The 19,032-nt window shown below is 49.4% G+C and overlaps 1 protein-coding gene across 3 annotated transcripts; it reads right to left on the reverse strand.

The window, feature by feature from the left end:
* Positions 1–813: 813 nt before the first annotated feature.
* On the reverse strand, positions 814–16,191 carry HEATR6 (HEAT repeat containing 6). Of its 3 annotated transcripts, XM_066563662.1 has the most exons (20): positions 16,081–16,191; positions 15,295–15,402; positions 14,785–14,925; positions 13,568–13,683; positions 13,046–13,160; positions 12,735–12,836; positions 12,202–12,339; positions 11,069–11,346; positions 10,353–10,530; positions 9,869–10,075; positions 9,133–9,232; positions 8,609–8,961; positions 7,650–7,772; positions 7,069–7,155; positions 6,179–6,313; positions 5,004–5,126; positions 3,867–3,991; positions 2,823–2,919; positions 2,253–2,457; positions 814–1,816 (listed from the first exon to the last, which is right to left on the reverse strand). In XM_066563662.1, the coding sequence occupies exons 3-20, from the start codon at positions 14,920–14,922 to the stop codon at positions 1,266–1,268; spliced, it is 3,171 nt and encodes a 1,056-aa protein (XP_066419759.1). In that variant the 5' UTR covers positions 14,923–14,925; positions 15,295–15,402; positions 16,081–16,191; the 3' UTR covers positions 814–1,265. The 3 variants fall into 3 exon arrangements, with proteins under 3 accessions (XP_066419759.1, XP_066419758.1, XP_066419760.1); XM_066563661.1 differs by lacking the exon at positions 16,081–16,191 and having other exon boundaries at positions 5,004–5,171; positions 15,295–15,393; XM_066563663.1 differs by lacking the exon at positions 16,081–16,191 and having other exon boundaries at positions 1,658–1,816; positions 2,314–2,457; positions 5,004–5,171; positions 15,295–15,393.
* Between the last annotated feature and the right edge of the window lie 2,841 nt (positions 16,192–19,032).

Genomic DNA, 19,032 nt, shown 5'->3' on the forward strand with positions numbered 1-19,032 from the left:
GTCACAGAGCCAGGACAGGCCCAGCAGGGATGCTCAGCTCTGCCCCCATGCCAGGTTTCCAGCCTGACCACACTCACAGGGCTGGCAGAGCAGCAGAACTCATCCCTGGCAGAGAACTGGCTCCATCCATCCATCCATCCATCCATCCATCCATCCATCCATCCATCCATCCATCCATCCATCCATCCATCCATCCATCCATCCATCCATGCCCTGGAAAAGGCTCCCTTGCTCCAGGAAGTTTTGGATACTCTCAGCACTTGAGGCCTGCTGGAACCAGCGGCGAGGGTGGAAGAACAAAGCAGATGAATTTTGTATCCCCCCAAGGTTTTATGACAGGCAGGGCTTGCCCTGAGCTCTGTTCAAACATCCAGCCCAGGGTTAGGACAGCAGGCACTTAACTCTGAGAGCCCCAGAGCCCTGCTCATTCCTGGAGCTGCTGATCTGTCCCCAGCAACATCAGAGAGCCCAGCACTCCCCTGGCTATCAGCAGAGTAAGCACAGAGCAAACACAGAGCAAGTAACAGCAGCAGAAAGGAACGGAAGGGGACAGAACTCCAGAACCACAAACAAATCCATGTGCTGTTAGAACAGCACTGCACCTCCCACACAGGTGCCTGGAGAGCCAAAATTCCAGCCTTGGAGAACCTACTTTGAATTTTCTGGCTTAGGCAGCACAGTACCATCCACCTGGAAAGAAGGAATTGTGATTTTTTTGGAAGACAGGATGAGTGGAGGCAGCAGGGAGGCTCAGGCCAGGTGTACAGCACTGGGAACACAGACAGCTAAAGGCAAAGGCTGTTTGCTCTAAGCTATTCTTCAAATATTGGCATATTTGGGTTTATTGCAGGAACACAAGAGTGACAACATTTGCAGTGCTCTGAAAAACAAAATTCTTCCAGCCCCCTGCTTTACAAACACGATTCTGGATCCTGCAGCAATAGGAAGAAAATGCTTTGAGATAAGCTGAGGAACAGGCAGCTTTATAAAACACACAGAGGAGGAAAAGGCGTTTGTTTTCCAAGTGGAGACGCTGTGACAGCAAAGTGCACAAACCAGCCCCAGGGAGGGCAGAGTTCCCCAAACACAACAATAAAAAATAGTAATAATATAAAAAAGAAGTCCTAGAGGCATTATTAATAAAGTCTGGAACAAAATACTTAATATCAGCAGCAGGAAACTTTTCCTCTGGATGTCCTGTGCAGGGGAACACAGCTCTGTGCTCCCTGTGGAAGATTTGGTCACTGGAATGGGTCTCATTTCCCTCAAGCTTCTGCCAGCTCCGTGGCACTGGTGTGGTGTGTCAGGACATCCTCCAGGAACAGGGACACTCTGAGCCTGGCCTTGCCCTGCAGTTCTGTCTCCATGGCACTGAGGTGCTCGATGGCTCCCTGCAATGCTCTCTCCCTGTCCCTCAGGTCCGTGGGCGCCCCTGCCTCGCCCTCCTGGCCCGGGGAGCTCAGGTACTGCAGCACGTAGGGCCGGATGGCCTGGCCGTGCTCCCGGAGGCTGCTCCCGAGCAGGGGCAGGTCTGAGCTCCTGGCCAGCTGCAGCAGGTGCAGCAGGGCCTGGCACAGCTGGCTCCTCAGGCTGGAGCTGTACTTGAACTCCAGGAAGTCCTCGGTGTCCTCGCTCCTCTGCAGGGCCACCACCAAGGCGCTCCAGATGTGGCAGAACTGCTCCGTGGAGCCGTAGCATTCCCTCCTGCTGGGGATGGACAGGGCCATGGCTGACTTGATCCGCACTTTGAAGTTCTTGCAGGACTTGACTACAGAGGAAAGGGCACTGAAAGCTTCTGTGGCCCAAGGAGCTTCTCCTGAAAAAAAAAACAAAAAAGAAAACCCCTTTTTTAATCAGCCAAAATATGCAAAACTATAAATGTCTCCTGAATATTTAATGGGCAGACATTTATTGAATTTATTGTGGTTTAAATGAGAGAATCAAGAGTTATGAAATGAAATATTAGTTAAAACAGTTAATCTCCTGAAGTTTTACAAGAGGACATTTGGCATTTATTCACACCTATAATCCCACTGTTTCCTGACATGACAGATCCAGCTGAACACAGCAGTTACCCCTGCACTGGCACTGAAGGAGCTGAGTCTGCTCCATGGGCAGAGCCCTGGGAGAGCTGTGACACCCAGACTCAGCTCTGCTGCCTTCCCCCTCCCTCTCCACCCCAGTGGCAGCAGAGATGAGGATGTGCTCAGCCCCCACGTGCAGAGCAGCCCGGGCAGGGGACAGGCTCTCACCCAGAGGCAGGGCAGGGTTCTTGAAGACGTTGCCCAGCGCGTAGCAGGCGTTCCAGCGCACCTTCATGGTGGCCTCGCTGCCCACCGTGGCAATCAGGGCCTGCAGGGACTCCTCGATGGCCTCCCTGAACCTGGGGTTGGCCACGTGGCAGGGCTGCAGGAAATGCAGCACGTTCCCAAGGGCACGGACAGCGTTGCTCTTCACCTGGAACACACAAAAACCTCCCGGGTTTTTGCAGGGTTTGATTTGAAATCATCTCAGAGCCAGCAAGGAGCACAGTTGGAATCACACTGGATCTTCCTAAATGCCACCAGAAAGATCATTCTCTGCACAGGGCCACAAGCCAAACCAAACCCCCCCTGCACTGTGGAGAAGCCCAGTCAAATTCCCTGTAATCCAAACAACACAGGAGCCCTCTGAACACCCCCTGAGGGGAGGGTCTGAGCTGCAGCTCCCCTCACACAATGGGGCAAAGAGACCTGAAGTAACTGGTGCCTTTTTCCTTTTCTGTTTTTAATGCAGGGGTTAATGAACTCCACCAAGCCCACTCTCCTTCCCCCCAGCCTCACCTTGTCTCTGTCCTTGGATGCTTCTGTGGCAGAGCGCAGCAATTTCAGCAGCAGGAGATCAGAGAGCTCCTCCTGGAAGCTTTGTCCCATGGTTTCCCTGGCAGGAGAACCACCCTGTGAACACCCAGCTGGGCTGCTCCATCCCCACATCACAGATGTGATACCACCCTTTATAAAGGCCCATGAACAACCTTCACTCTTTAGAGGGCTAATATGTAAGGCAGACCTTTCTGCATGTGACCACTATGTTTATTAATTTAAAACCAAACTATCAATGCAAGAAAGCTGGTTAGCAATGGTTAAATCTGTAATAAAAAACAGAGGGCAAGGAATGGCTCAGGGGCAATTCTGCAGCAGGAATATATGATAACTATTTTCCTGTTAAAAATGTAACAGTAGGTTGGGCTTCCCTCAGTCTCTGGCTTGAGGAAGGGTTAAATATTTATTAATTTTACTTGTGTTATGTTGAAAGTAAAGGAACCATGTAATTACACCAAGCAACACACAAGAAATGGAAAACTGAAAAGTGAAAAGTTTTAAAAAGCCTGTCCTTAGAGTGACAGGACAAGGGGGAATGGCTTAAAATTGAGTAGGTTTAGATCAGATATTAGAAAAAGTCTGATCCCTGTGAGGGTGCCCAGAGAAGCTGTGGCTGCCCCATCCCTGGAAATGTCCAGGGCCAGGCTGGACAGGGCTTGGAGCAAGCTGGGATAGTGGAAGCTGTTCCCAGATGGATACAGGATGCTCAAGCAGTGTCCCACACTGGCAGACACACAGGCAGAGGGTGGTTAAAAAGGAGGATCCAAGCCAAAATTCAGCTTTTTTTGATGTTAAGGATCACAGAATCATCTTGGTTAGAAAAGCCCTTCCAGAGCATCGAGTCCAAGCTGTGCCTGATGCCCACCTTGTCCCCAGCCCAGACCCTGAGTGTTCCTTGGACACCTGCAGGGACAGGCACTCCAAGCCCCCCTGGGCAGCCCCCCCAGTGCCTGAGCACCCTTTCCACAGAGCACTTGCACACACAGGGCAGGGGCTGGCACATACATGTTGATGATCAGGGTGTCTGTCAGGTTGCCCAGGGACCAGGCTGCCTTGGCACGGACGTTGGGAGATTTGTCATGGAGGGAGGTCAGAATGGCATTTGCTGTGTCTGCCACAAACATCACATCCTGCCAAAGCAAAAAGTCACACAGCTCTCAAAACACAGGTGATTTTCTTAGTAACACACTCTGCTTTTTCCAGGGAAAAGGAGAGAGAGACCAGCTCTGCTCATTTACTTTTCCAGGTGACAACTTCTAATGAGCTCATGGTGCTGTCTGCAGCCTGACCTTTAATTAACAGTCCAAGCCTGAATGCTGACCAAGTCCACCATTCTTGGGTAGCTGTTGCTGAAAAGCTTCTATGGATTATTTAATTCCATTGGTGATTTAGTTACTTTGGATTTTAACATAATTACATGGACTGCCAACCTTATACCCATCAAATCCCACTCTTAAAGTAATTGCTTCTCCAGACTCCCTGTTGAGTTGCCTGTCTAATCTTCTCTTCTATGGCACATTACATGTGCCTATGGTAAAGGATTTTCTTTCAAAATATTTTGGAATTAAACTCCAAAGTCAGCTACTGCATATTTTTTTATTAAAATCATTCACTTAGAGGTTACATTGTAAAAACTAATCTTCCAGCTCAGCCAAGCTAAGATGATATTTTGTAGGAAAAATTCCTTTTTTTCCCTCCAAATAAGCTTTATTTCTTAGTTTTAAGCAAAACTGAAGGCTTTCCATTAAAATCTTGTTAGAATCATAGAATCCTGGAGGTTGGAAAAGACCTCAAGGATCGAGTCCAACACCAAACTCCCCAGAGCACTGCAGAGCTGTTCCCTTCATCCCAGCTCCCCCTCACCTCTTGCAGCTCCTCTGTGCCAACCCACCCACTCAGCTCCCATCCCTGAGAGCCTGGGAGGATCCTGACCTCTCTCCTTTCCCCCTCTCTTCTGCTCCACCTCCCTTAAAGCTGCACTGATTCTGCTCTCAAAGGCAAGAGCAGGCCTGGAGCCAGTAAGGAAAACTATAAATACACTAGAGGCCAAAAGTAAAGCAAATTAACTGCAAACAAATCCATGTCCCACATCTTATGGTTCATCAGAGAATGGCTCAGAAGAAGGGATGGGCTGGCTCTGACCTGCCTGAGGCACGGGAAGAGGATGTAGACTCCCAGGGCACGGGCAGCAGCAGCTTTCACCAGGGGGTTCTCACTGTGGTTCAGGCCAAGCAGCAAGGTGACACACAGGATCTGCTGGTCACCCTGCAAGAGGAGCAGCAAAGTGACACACAGGATCTGCTGGTCACCCTGCAAGAGGAGCAGCAGTGGCAGAGGGGGGCTGAGGAGAGCTCTGTCCCACAGGGACACACAAATTCTCTCAAATTCCCTGTGTCTGAAGGAGCTTCCACTCAGAGCATGCTCTGGATAAAGTGAATTGAGGAGTGATTCCAGGAATCAGGAATGCTTCCAGGACACAGATCTCTGCTGTTGGCTAAGAGCAAGAAGGAAATCAGAGTATTGCTGTCACCCACAGCTGAAGGAATGGCCCATCAGGGCTGACTCAGAGGATGGGCTGCTCCTGCCTCCCCTCCCTCTGTGCCCCTCGTTAACCAGGACAGGTTGTCAGCTCACCAGCCCATGACAGAAGGTCAGAGTGGGCACTGACTTGACCCCACTTGGCCACAGGGACAGGAGAGGGAATGGGATCAAAGTGCAGGGGATGAAGTACACGCTGTACTTGGAGAATTCCAGAGATACTGCTGGAGCAGCAATTCCTGGGCAAATGAGATCCGGCAGAGCACTCCCCAGCAAGGACACAGTGACACAGAAGCAGCTGCACAATGCAGAGGGGATCCACTGCCAAGGCTTTCATGTTTAAAAGCATATTTCATGTTGCAAAGGGAAAAAACACACATGCAAACGGCTGCACAACATCAGGCCCTGGCTATTGGCTCAGCCAGCTCTTCAAAGGATTAATCAGCAGAATAACAATCCCTCAGCCCCCCCTCATGCCATGAAATCCTTGTCCTCCATCTCCTGTGCATCACTGCCAAGGCTGGGTATTCATGGCAGGGCCAAACAGCTGCTGTGACCCACAGTTTAATTGTTCTGACAGGCTAATTACTCCCAACACTGCCCTTTCCAGCCTTCAACAGTCACAATGTTCAGAAAAAAAAAAAAAAAAAAAAAAAAAAAGGGAAGGTTTCTTTACTTTCTCCTGGCAAGTTTTAAAAGGCTTTACACTACTGTAACCTGATGGACAAGGACAAAGCCTGAAAGGTAAAAGCACCACATGTAAAGGTGTGTTCTCCTACCTGCAGGAGGCTGAAAGCCTCTGGTAAGATAGAGGACAGGGCATCACAGGCACTTGTCTGGAGAGTGGCATGGGGGGAGTCCTGCAGGGTGCCAGGCAAGGGCCCATTTAACATCATCGTCCAGAAGGTCACAACCTGCAGGAGAAGCAGCCAGGTTTATCTTCTAAACTCAGCAATTAAGCCTAACTTCTTGTCTTAAAGATGATCATCATATGCTGAAATTTGAACTGCTTTAAATAGAGTTGCAATCCCACTCCTGAATCCACACAGCTGAGTGTTTTCATTTGCCTGACAATTTACATTCATAGCAAGTAACAGGAACCTGATGCTACTGAACACATTTCCTGTCTTGTAGGCTCAAAACTTAGCATGAGCCAAAGAGATTTTTAAGCTTGTCTTCTGCTCACAGAAGGAAGACTTAAACAGGCCCATATTACTCAGCTTCTGCAAACTCAGCCAACAAACAGCGAATGAATTTCTCTAAATTCACTTATATTGTGGTTCTGGCCACTCTCTCTGTACTTGTGATCAGGCTGGCACTTTAACAATGCAAATTCACGAAAATTCTGAAAGTTTTATGCAGCAGTAATGACAGACACAAAATCAGTGCTGTTCTCCAGCTCTGAGCTACAGCAGGCTGCAAGAGTTGGGAAGAGGAGAGGCAAAGACACAGGGTTAACACCATGTAAAAGATATAAACCCAAGGACATCTGTCCACAGGCAAGAACAAATGCCAAGTGACTGCAGGAAGTCTCCAGACACTGTCCATACTGGCATGCACAGAGCTGCAGCCCGAGTCCCTTCCTGCCTCCCTGCAATTGTCTGTGTCTGTGCCAGGGACTGTGCGGAGGGCAGGGAAGGAGCTCAGCGAGGGGGAATCTCACACTTACCACGCTGACAGGCACCCTCTGCTCGGGGGCAGTGGAGGACTCAGGTTTGTGCTGCTGCAGGACACCCGTGCCCAGCTCCTCCAGAAGCTACAGAGAACAAAGAGCAAGGGGGTTCTCATCAGGGGTGACTCATGGAGCTACAGAACCTGCATCTACTCACCCAGGGAACAAAAAGCAAAGATTCAGTACTGGTTTGGGCTGTTCTGTCCCTGCTAGTACTGGAATTAGAGGAAAAGCCTTTCCTACATAAAGTCTCCAGCAAGCACAGCATAGCAAACCACTGCAAAGAGGAAATCTTTGGGTCACAGAGTCCAGTCCCTGCCCCAGCTGATGCTCAGCCAGGGAAGCACCAGTGCTGTGCTCCTTGCACTTCCCAAGCTTCCTGGTGACTCAGCAGAGCCACAAAATTCTGCTGAGACTTCAAGACTGGAAGCTGAAGGTGCATTTCTATACTGTACTGCATTTCTATATCACACTCACAGATGCTCTGAATATTCAGCACCACTCATCTGCATTTGCAAAGCACCCAGACAGATAAAACTGACTTGGTAACACAATGTTGACGTGTCTCCTGCTCTTACTTTGGCTCCATGAAGCTGAATGGATGGATCCATTTCTTCCATGCATCTGCAAGCCACTTCTCCAAGTCCCAGGAAATAGCTCTGAGTCATAGGGAAATAACCTTTCACAAGAAGAGCCAACACCTAAACACAGACAAAAGAAATCCCATTCAGCATTTCTTCCTTCTATTTACCCAAAATACCCCAACTACACACTGAAATTATGTTAATGGGCTAATCAACCCTGGCACCATATACTGAGCTCTGATGTAACAGATACTCCTTGCAGCACAACTTCTGGAATACTAGAGCTGATTAAAAGCCTCCCTGTTCCATTTTATTGTTCAAAGAAGAGCCACAGACGCACGATCAGGTAGCAAGGCCATGAATTATTTAGTGTAAGCGAGGGCTCCTGTAGCCAAAAAAACTGAGAGCAAGACATTCTGTACCTCCTGTAACACTGCTGCTGCCTTCTGTGAAGCTGGATTTAACAAATATTTACTGTTCCAGAAAAAGAGTGAGACTTCTTGGGATGCACGTTCCAAAATCTTACCCTTTGCTGTGGCTACATGAATAAAAACAAAGCCAAGCCTCAGCATCCACAGGTACTCCCTGAGTCACTCCATAGCTCCTTGCAGACTGTTCTCTGACTGCAGGGCTCTTCCCCACTGTTTTCCACCAAAACTTTAATTTGGATTCTGTATGGAGGAGTTTGCATGGGGAATACTCACAGTCTGCCAGCACACACCCCCAGATAATATTGAAAAAAGTACAAAAGATAAAAAATCCCAAGCAGATGAACCTGGTGCAGCAGGTCTGCAGTGGGACAGTCCCGCTGTGGCTGAATCGTGTCTCCCTGAGCCACAGCAGCTCAGCCCCACTGCAGCAGCACTCAGTGAGAAATCCCCTGAGAGAGCAGGGAGCAAAGGGACCCCACAAGGGAGGGAGGCACTGGATGGAGGCAGGAGCAGCCCTCCCACCTGCAGGGCCTCCAGGCGCAGGGGACACGGCTCGTAGACGCTGCCCAGGGAGGGGAAGGCAGCGTCACTGTCAGAGCAGGAATCCTCCCGGGGCAGGATGACCAGGGACACGCACAGGCACAGCAGCCAGCAGGGCTCAGGGGGGGCACAGCCTGCAGGGCTGCCCTGGGGGCTCTGCCCTACCCAGGGCACTGCCTTCCTCCACTGCTCACGCCCAGGGGTTGCACTGCCACTGCTGCTCAGCCCTGAAGAGCAGCCGGGCTGCTGCAGGAGCAGCTGCACCTCTGGCAAAGGTGCCTGCACTGAAACGATTGCCCCCAGCAAGGTGAGGCTGGAAACTCGAACGTTGACGTCTGCAAGAGACAATGGGGGGAGAAGAAAAAGCAAAAAAAGCTCCATTAGAACCTCAGTGATGGCCCAGCATCCTCCCTCAGATAGATTATAACACATAACCATCCACTGCCTCTGAATTTTGAATTATGGAGCACAGAGGAGGGGAGGAATACAGCAGAGAGACTGCAAACCTTTGTGAGAGATGTAGGGCTTGATCTGGTTCCACACCCGGGTAAGCAGCCCAGGTTTCAATCTGCTGTAGGGTGCATTGGACACCAAGTTTGCAAGGCACTGAAACAGAGAAAGGTGCTGGTTACAATGTCAGCCTGGCCTCCAACAGGTCTGGTTTTACATTTGTAATTTAGGTCACTCACACAACTCATTATCTGAGGGCACTGAAAAAAGCCACCCCAATTATCTGCTGTGTGAACACTGGATACAAACTTGGTTCCTAAGAACAAGGATTTAAGTACTGTGAGGTGGCACAAAGACCAAGGAATTTTGATAGCCCATGGAAGGATTTGTCAATTTGGATTCCAGTTTTAAAGGGAATGTGAGTCTTCCGAATCATTTTACAGGTTCATTCAGCTCCAAAAAGACTAAAAAAATGCAGAAAAAAGAGAACTGTGCTGAAAAGAAGCCCCCAGACTCTGGATGGAACTCTGAGGAACCTGGTCTAATGGAGGTTATCCCTGTTCACAGCAGGGGACTGAAACAAGGTGATGTTTAAGGTCCCTTCCAAGCCAAAGGTGATTGGATTCTGTGATTCCATGATTTTGTAGGATGACTCAGTGAACTCTTCTGAGATGACAAAGATCTGTCTGTCACCACCACCACCTCACACCTCACAGCAATTCTGTGCAATCTTTCTTCAGGACATAACCTAGAGACCAGTGGGAGCATGTGGCACATCCACAGTGCAGGTACCTTGATTATTTGGGTCAGTGTCTGAGAGGAGGACTCTGCCACCAGGGCCAGCAGCAGGCAGCGGTGCAGCTCCCGGATGCTGGAGGCAATGGTGACAGAGAAGGGAGTAAAAGCTCTCTTGTGATCATTGGCATCTTCAGCCACAGACAGGAACTGCTTAGAACCTTCCAGGAAGGCTGAGAGGACTTGAAGGGCACAGGCACGTGTCTGAAATGATAAAACATTTGTGATACCTTTTAACACCTCCTTTGAGCAGGTGAAGAATTTTAAAATACATTAAATCCTCTGTAGAAAGAGAAAATTCAACTCCAGCTATGGTTTTTTCATAACTTTAGGCAATACAGAACCAATCCTTTGTTTCCTTAGCCAATGCTTTCTATTTAGTTCTTGGGCAGCAGTCAAATACTTACTGAAGGCGAGATAAGACAACTCCTAAGATTAATGGGGGAAAACAGAACATTTTTTGTACTCAGAAGTGCCTCACCTTTGGAGAAGGGTCCTTCAGAGCAATAGTCATCAGAGACACAGACTGGGGGCTGCCAATACCAGGGGCATCAGGAACAAATGCTGACCAGTAGCCATACAGAACTCTCTTTTCTATTGACTTTATAGTGGAGAGGAAACAGGCCAGAGCCCCTTGGCGGACATTGGCTTGGTAAGACCTTAAACACAAACCAAAAGATTAATGAGAACAGCAGGGACAAGGGATGGGCTCCACCTCTTTCATGTGTATTAGTGGCTGGCTGTGAGAGGAAATCTTTTAGACCAAGAACAGGAAGAGGAAGAACAAATTTACTTCCACACCAACACAAATTATTGCCTTCCAATTTTCTCGTACCATCTCATAAATCAAAAGGGAAAGTGATTCCCTCGGCAGTTTTGACTAAGAACAAAGGATGGTGTGGAAGGGTTCTGTGGATCTCACGTATGTTTATGAGCACAGCATCACCTCCCTTTGCTCTGTATCAACCCATGGCACTGCTCTGTGGATCTCATGTGTGTTTATGAGCACAGCATCACCTCCCTTTGCTCTGTATGAACCCATGGCACTGCTCTGTGTGTTTATGAGCACAGCATCACCTCCCTTTGCTCTGTATCAACCCATGGCACTGCTCTGTGTGTTTATGAGCACAGCATCACCTCCCTTTGCTCTGTATGAACCCATGGCACTGCTCTGTGTGTTTATGAGCACAGCATCACCTCACTTTGCTCTGTATTCCACCCTCAGTGTCAGAGTACTCTGACTCGCTGCTGCTGAGGCGTTTGCAGGGCTGGCAGCTCGGGGGGTCCTTCCCAGCACACACATCTGACACACGAGGCCGAGCCTGGGGGCAAGGGCTGCTCTGCACATCCCCCAGCTGCAATTTCACCATGTCTGCTCCCAGCACCGACTCTTCTCCTGCATCCCCTGAATCTTCTCTTCCTTCTTCTCCAAACTCTCCCTTCTTTTGCTTCCCTTTGCACTTTTTTCTTCGGCTCTAAGACAAAAAAATTGATTTTTTTAGTCAATGTTTAATGGATACATAAATGCAGTTACATGTCTCTGCAATACTCTACACACAGTCACTCTTCAGCATCTGAGTTTTTATATCCTTCAATAGGCACAAAATTTCAGTAATACCTAAGTAAACAGTTTATAACTGAATAGCCTCAAAAACTAACCTTTGGTTTCTTCATCCCTAAAGCAAAATATATCCAAGGAAACTTTTAGCTAAAAATCATATTTCACACAAAAGTGATTAAAGAACAACACTAAATACTTCTGTAGTTCTTTTAGATTTACAGTAGGTAACACTAAGTAACTTTCCTTTTCAGCACCTAAATAAAAACAAGTCAACATGACTAGATAACCTTATTTTCTCTAATGTCTTTCAGATAATCAGTAATCCAAAGTATTCACACGTTAAAAAATAACCTGTAGAAGGATTGAGCAGAAGAGATGAGGCAAGAAATCAGTCTTAAATGAACTTGACTTCCTTAAGAAAGAGTCAAACAATTGTGCAAGTGTTAGGAGAGAAAACGTGACTTATAAAATCAAAAGCTTTGGTGAGTTTGCACGCATCAATCCCTTGCCTGCAGGCCAGGAATTCTTGGCTCTGGATGAATAATTGTTGCACAGAGCTTAACTGAGGAAAGCCAAGCCCTGCAGAGCCATTTGTTCCTGTCACCTGAGTTCCCAAAGCAATTTTACTCAGTGCAGAATCTGTAATCATCACCTTGGAAGAAAAGAATTAAATGTGCCACATGCTCAGGACATGAAGAGCCACCAATACCATGAGAGGTAAGACACAACACAAGAAACAGGCTGGAGAACCAGGAGCAGCCCAGCTTACCCCTGTCTGCTTAGAGGTGGCTGGTTCTGACTGCTCCTGCTTGACAGGTGACCTTTTATCATACTGAGGTAAGGGAGCAGGGTACAGGGCTGTGGGCACCTCAATGCTCAGTCCTGGCAGCCCATGGAACATGCATTTCTGCAACAGGAACACAAGGGTTAGAGTTCTGTCCTTTTCTCATGCACAGATTTACTGAATTCACCAATTTCAGCTGTGCTCCTTCCCCCAGGTCCTGCCTCTCCCATGTATAACATCTCCATGCAACATCTGAAATCCATCTACATGTAGAAGGATTTCGAGTAGGTCCAAAAAACCCCAAGCCTCCCATCTTCCTCTCACATTCTGCAGTGGGAAGTGCAGTGAAGATGCTGTGAAAGAAACTCAATATATTTTTCTTTAACATCTCACACTCCATTTCCCCCCATGCCCAGGCTTCTCTGCTCCCTCTTGTTCACCTTCTACTGTTTCCCACTTAACAGCACCTGGAACCTGCCAGGGGCTGCCTCTTCCTCCAGGTGGATTTAAGGATTTACCTTTAACACTGCCAGAAGAGCTCCGATTTGGTCAATTTGCATCAGTTTCATCTTCCCACCGTTGAGAAGTGACTGGACACCTTTCAGTGCACTTTGCAGTAACTGAAAATAAAGAATTACTTACTTTTCCTTCCCAAAATGCTGCAAGTTCACATCTTTCAAGTAACTTTCTAGGCAGTTACAGTTTTGCTCAATTGGGACAGTAACATGTCAAATTATAGACTATTAAAGCAAAATCTTAATTCACAACATTCCAAATTCCATGCACAACCTCCTAATTAGAGTATTTTAGACAATAGACTCACACTTACCATGCAAAAAGTGATGTCATCCACATCAGTGGTTTTTGAAGACTGCAGAACACTTAGGAAAGTTTGAAAACAGACACTTCTGTAGGACTCATCCAGGTATGGCTGCCCAGGGACACTAAAATTAGAGCAGGAGGAGACACGAGGTTGGTTTCTAGTCTGTCCACAGGTTCATAAAGTTACACAAAGTCCCACCCAAGCCCTCTGTTAGCCTGCAGAGGATGGCTGGATGGAAAGGAAGGATGTGGATGGATGGATGGATGGATGGATGGATGGATGGATGGATGGATGGCTGATGCAAAGGGGCCAGCTCTACCACACAGAGCACAAAAGGAAACCTTCTGCACGATAAACCAGGCAGCACAAAGCTTTTCTTCCCCAAACTAACCCCTGTAACACCATTTCTGCAAGACTGAGAGTTAGGGGTTTATGCACAGCTGAAGCTCTGCATTTCACATGCATGCACCTACACCCTGTGCTGGCAGATGTGCACTTTGTAACCCCCCAGAAAGGGGCTGTACCCACCTGAGACACAGGTTGGCCATGCTGCGCACGGCTGCCCTCCTGAGCTCCACGTCAGGCTGGGCAGGGTCACTGAACTGCAGCAGGAGCCCAGCCGTGCCCAGCAGATCCGGGAGGAACTGAAAACAAAGTGAACAAACAAACTGAAAACCCACCAAGAGCCATTAGGGGTCAGTGCTCCTCCCTCAGCCTCCCGGGTCTGCTGTTTGGGGGCTGAACATCATGGGAGGTGGCTGGAGCCTGGCTGGACACCAGGTGCCCACCAAAACTGCCCCTCAGATGGGCAGGGGAGAGAAAATATAAGGAAAGGCTCATGAGTTGGACAAGGAGAGGGTCACCCACTGACAACCATCATGGGCAGAGCAGACCTGACTTAGTGAAATTAATTTAATTCATTACCAATCAAAAATCGAAGAACGATAATGAGAAGTAAAACAAACTCTAAAAATTCTCAGCTGCAATTTCAGATTCCAGAGACAGATTTATGTTTACAAAAAACAGCACGAAAACCTTAATTCCTTAAGTGCTCTTATTTTGTATTAAGAAAGGACAGAGTTGAGCACAGTTCAGCTGAGTCCCAGTTTATGCTCTCTTCCCAGACATGGAGCTGAGCTAGGAACAACTGCTGCACCAAGCTGCTGCCACTCCATGGGCTCCAAGCCCACACAAGCTGGCAGCTCCCAAGCTGTGAGCATCACCACCCCATGCTCAGCCCAACAGCAGACACTGCTTTGCAAGCTGCCACGAGCTGCTGACAGCAGGAGGATTCAGCTTTTCAAACGCTGTCAGCTGCAGCAACAAGGAGCTCACACAGGATTGATACCTGAGAGCCTCTGAGCAAAAGCCCTGATCTGGTTACAGGATGGATTTCTGGAGCCTGCTGGGGAGTTATGTGCAATTTCAAGCTCCCTGTGGTCTTCCTGCCTGAGGCACAGGGTGGTTGGTCTGCAGGCTAAACCTGTGCCCTTATTTAATGGTGATCCCAACAGCTGCAGCCTGCAGGTACAGAGTATTCCACAGGGGAATAATAATTATTAATAAATACAACTGAAATTCAGCTTTCCTATAAATATCAGCCACTATTTAAATGGGATCTGATCTTAGCATGAAAGGTAACACAATTTGAGAACTTTTTTATTCTTTCTCTCGGAAAAAATAAAGTACAAACAGCAGAGGTGCAAATACTTTTGTTGTTACTTTCTCTCTGTTTGTAAACTCACCTTCTGACACTTAGGCCCATTATTGTAAACAAGAGCTGCTAATGCTTGCAGAATTTCAACATGTGTCCAGGAGCTGCACTGCCTCAGAGCAGAGATGCAGTAGGAGAGAAGGAAATTCAAGCTCTGCTCGTCAACCATCACCTGTCATAACAGAAAATGTCAAGATAAATATAATCTTGTACTACTGCAGTCAATAAACCCTGAGAAACTGGTCAGAGATTTGGGTGATGTGGCTGTTAAAATCATACTACAGCAGAGATCACACCTGACCAGGAATGGATAAATCTGTACAAGTGTCCTAAAACCAAGACTATTTCCCACGGTGAATCCCTTCTGACTGAGAGGTGGTTTTATGAGGAACCATGCTAAAACCAGATCAGTGCCTCAACTACCCAAAAATAACTAATACAGTGAAAATCCAAGAAACTCTGCCTGAAGGTTGGCTCCACAGCCCTGGAAAAAGTCAGAATTCCCCTGGCTTATTGAGGGACATGGCCAAACTTTTCCTACCTGATATCTGTTGAGTAAGTGATGGATAAGCTGACAGACTTTGCTGACAAGATGTTCCTGATCAAGGGGAACCAACTGACAGCCTTGGACAAGCACAGCACAAACATCCTGGAAGAGAAAGCCTCAGTTTATTATTTAGGGACTACAAAGACAGCAATAACGGCTCACGAAAAATACCAAGTTAGATCAAGGAACAGAAGAGTACTGTCCAAAAATCAATTAATTCCAAAGTGCAAAGTAAGCCTGCTTTGGAAATGAAATGAAGACAAACCAGTGTAATAATGAAGTACTGTGTGTTGCCAATGGAGCAGCATCCATGTGGCTCATCTAGACTGCTCAGCTTTCAAGGGCTTGCTTTAAGGCTTAAAAAATTACTGTTTTTCCAACATCAGACTATAAAAATTGCCGAGTCCCACCCATTGGTGTCACCCACACCTCCACTCGGCAGTGCTTTGGCACAGGGCAGCAGAGCTCAGAAGCACCAGAGAGGGGCCCAGGGGAAGGTGGGCAGAGGGAACATCCCGCCCGCAGCGGGGGAACGGAACGCGGGCTGGAACCCTCGGGGCTCCCGAGGAGGGGACACGGGGATGGCACAGCGGGGCACAGGGATGGGCACAGGGATGGGCACAGGGATGAGCACAGGGATGGGCACAGCCGCAGCACGCCGTCCCCACAGCAGCCCCGGCCCAGCCCAGCCACACGTGCGCTCCCACACGAGCACGGCCGCCTCCTCCTCCTTCTCCCCGCGCGGACACAGCGGCAGTGCCGGTGCCCATCCCGCGGTACCTGCGGGCCGGGCGCGGCCGCGGGCTCGGGCCCGCAGCTCTCCGAGATGAGCTGGTCGAAGAGCAGGTGCAGCTCCGTGCGGCGGCCCCCGCCGTCAGGCCGGGCCCGCAGCGCGCCCAGCCGCACCAGGCAGCGCCGCAGCGACCCGGCCGGGCCCGGCTCCTCCGGCTCCGCCGGCTGCCCCGGCCCCGCCATGGCCTGTGACCCGGCCGGGCCCGGCCCCGCTGGCTGCCCCGGCTCTCCCGGCCCCGCCGCCGCCATGGCCCGCGCCCCGCCCCGCCGCTATGGCAACCGAAGCCCTTCCGGGGCGGCCGCGGCTACGGCGGCCCGGCGGGCCCGGCGGCTCTGAGGGCCGGGCAGGGCCCGCGGCAGGTGGCGGTGCCCGCCCGCCTGTGGGACAGCCCGGGGCTACGGGAACAGCAGCAGTGTTCCGCCGCAGGGTCACCCAGCGTGGGACAGCCCCTCGAGAGCAAGCCGGCCCTCGCTCACCGTGTCCCTAAGTGCCACATCCACGCGGCTTTTAAATCCCCACAGGGACGGGGACTCTGCCCGTGCCAGGGTGGACAGCGTGTTGCATGGAGATGTTTTCCCGGTGTCCAATCTGAACTTTGCCTGGTGTGGAGGATGTGATGGCTGTAAGCCAAAATCAGGTGCTGTGCTGTGAGAGCCTGCTCCTGTCCCATACCCCTGTCCCAGCCCTGACTGTACCCAGTTCAGGCCAGACAGAGAACGTGCTGCCATCACACAGCTCTGGGGACACGGGGACCGGTGGCTGTGAACACAAACCCGCTCCCCGTAAGGGGATGGGATCTGCATTAACATCTCGCTGATGGGTAACATCAAATTAACATTCCCTGAGAACAGGGTCGGGAGCAGCAGCCAAGGCCTGAGAAGCCCTGGGTGACGGGGACATTCGCTCCAACAGGGCTCAGCCCAGTGCTCCTGCCTTGCCGCACACAGACTGCTGCCAACGCTGGGCACACATCACCTGGGAAGGAACAGGGGGCTCCAGGGCAGGACACGCTGCTTTCCATGTCACATCCAGGCAAAGCCTCACCTCTGCTTTACCTTCCTTGCATTTCCCTATCACACTGACCACCTTAAGTAAGAACAGTACGTTCTGTGCCACCAGTGCCCTGGCCTTGGTGTCCTTCTGTGCCCTGGGCTGGCTGGTTCTGGGTAATTGCTCTGCTGCTTCCCTTTATCGTTCCTTTTGTCCTGTGCTGTTTGTTCCTCAAAGTCCCTAAAGGCCTCTGAGGCAGGCACAGGGAAACACAGAGCAGAGACAGCCCCAGGCATGCTACTATTGTGCAGGGATGATTTTCACAGAATGACAGAATATCCTGTGTTGGAAGGGACCCACAAGGATCATCAGAGTCCTGAGAGATTTTAGAGAGCTCTGTGCCAGCCCAGCCCGGACATTGCTCCAGGGAGAGCAGCTGCTTGAGATCCTGTGAGTGCTCTGGGAGGCAGTGTGAAAAAGTGATGTGGCCTCCTTCATTATTGATTTGAGATTTCAAACCCAGGAATGCCAGTGTTGCCTCCCCAGCTTCTCTACTCTGCATAAATTCCTACCAAACCCACACTCAGGGACCTTTTTTCAGTTTTGTTTCTTTTGTCACCATTTTATTTTGTGATTTCTTATTTTAAAAACTTATTAATAAATATTTAAAGCTGTTTCTTCTTTTCCTCTTTCCTTTAATGGTGCTGAAATGTGCATTCTGACAGCAGCCCCTGCTTTGTGAGGCCCCAATAAATCCATGACTGGGTTGTAAAGCAACAAAACCGGCTGAGAGCTGGGTAAGGACACTGTGGGTTTGGGGAATAACTCCACTCAAGCCAGTGATGTTACACCAAGATACATTTGCCAGTGCCTGGCAATATTCCGGGTTTACTCACCCCTCCAAATCCCCCAACTGCAGCATTCAGCAGTGGCCAGGAGGGAAAATAGCACAAGTCCTCCTCTGTTAAACGTGCACTGCTACTATCATGCAAATCCATCTGGTTCAGCAGCTCTAAGCAGACTTCAAAGGACAGAGAAGTCATTAGAATCACAGTTCAAAGAAAAAAGTGAGCAGCTGGTCTAGGCCATCTGGTAGGGGACATAAAATGGTCTCTTTCTTCTCCAGTCAGTCTATGAAATTTTCATTAATTGTAGGAACATCTTCCAACATTAACCAACATCATCTTGTTAAAAATGTAAGTCTTAATAAATCATCAAAACTGATGTCTTAGGGAAGCAAGGAAGCTGCAGTCTGCTGGGGTCTTCCCTCGGCAGTAAGGCACCAGGCCATAATTACAATTTTAAGTTGTGTTTTCAAAGCAAATTAGTGGGAATTAAATTCCTCAGCTCCTTTGAAGGCCTCAGGGAAGAATGTGGACAGGGTGGTTCCCTAGGCTGCAGAGGAATCTCCTTTTGTATTGATTTCAGGAGCCACTTCTGGCTTAAAAATGTGGAACAAGTGTCCTCCCTGTGCTGCATGCTTGGGCTGGATCCCAGCATCTGGGATGGGGCCCTACCCCAGGACACCTGAACCCCAAAAGGACCAGGGGAAGTTTAAACAACTCCCTGCACCCCGTCCAAGAGGAACTGCAGCTGTGGTGGGGGGAGCACAGCTCAGCAGAATCCCTGTATTAGCTGCTGTGATCTCAGGGTCCCCCAGAGCTCCTGGACATTGATATTCCTGTTGAATATGTGGATGACTTCCTTGAAACTCAGGCAGGTGGTTTGAAAATGCAGGGATAGTGACAGCTGCCACGGGGAAACCAAAGTGGACAGGAGCCACAGGAGAGCTCCAGGATGTGGCAGGGACCTGCTGAGCCTGAAAACACAGTGACCTGGAGCTGCTGCAGCTCTCCTGGCCTCCTCCTTGCCTCTCTGCCTCACCAGCTGTGTCCTTCCTCCAAAAGGCAGACTGGAGAGTTCATCTTAACCTCATCACTCTGGGAGCA

The sequence above is a fragment of the Molothrus aeneus genome, chromosome 20 (genome assembly GCF_037042795.1).
Source record: "Molothrus aeneus isolate 106 chromosome 20, BPBGC_Maene_1.0, whole genome shotgun sequence".
In the NCBI taxonomy this organism is placed as follows: Eukaryota; Metazoa; Chordata; class Aves; order Passeriformes; family Icteridae; genus Molothrus; species Molothrus aeneus.

Excerpts from the sequence above, each read along its gene's own strand:
- HEATR6 (XM_066563661.1), bottom strand. The coding sequence starts at position 14,922 with ATGGTTGACGAGCAGAGCTTGAATTTCCTTCTCTCCTACTGCATCTCT. Across the intron at positions 8,962-9,132 it reads GCCCTACATCTCTCACAAAG|ACGTCAACGTTCGAGTTTCC; the intron begins GTTTGCAGTCTC and ends TGTCTCTTGCAG. Across the intron at positions 2,920-3,866 it reads GACACCCTGATCATCAACAT|GGAAACCATGGGACAAAGCT; the intron begins GTATGTGCCAGC and ends TTCTCCTGCCAG.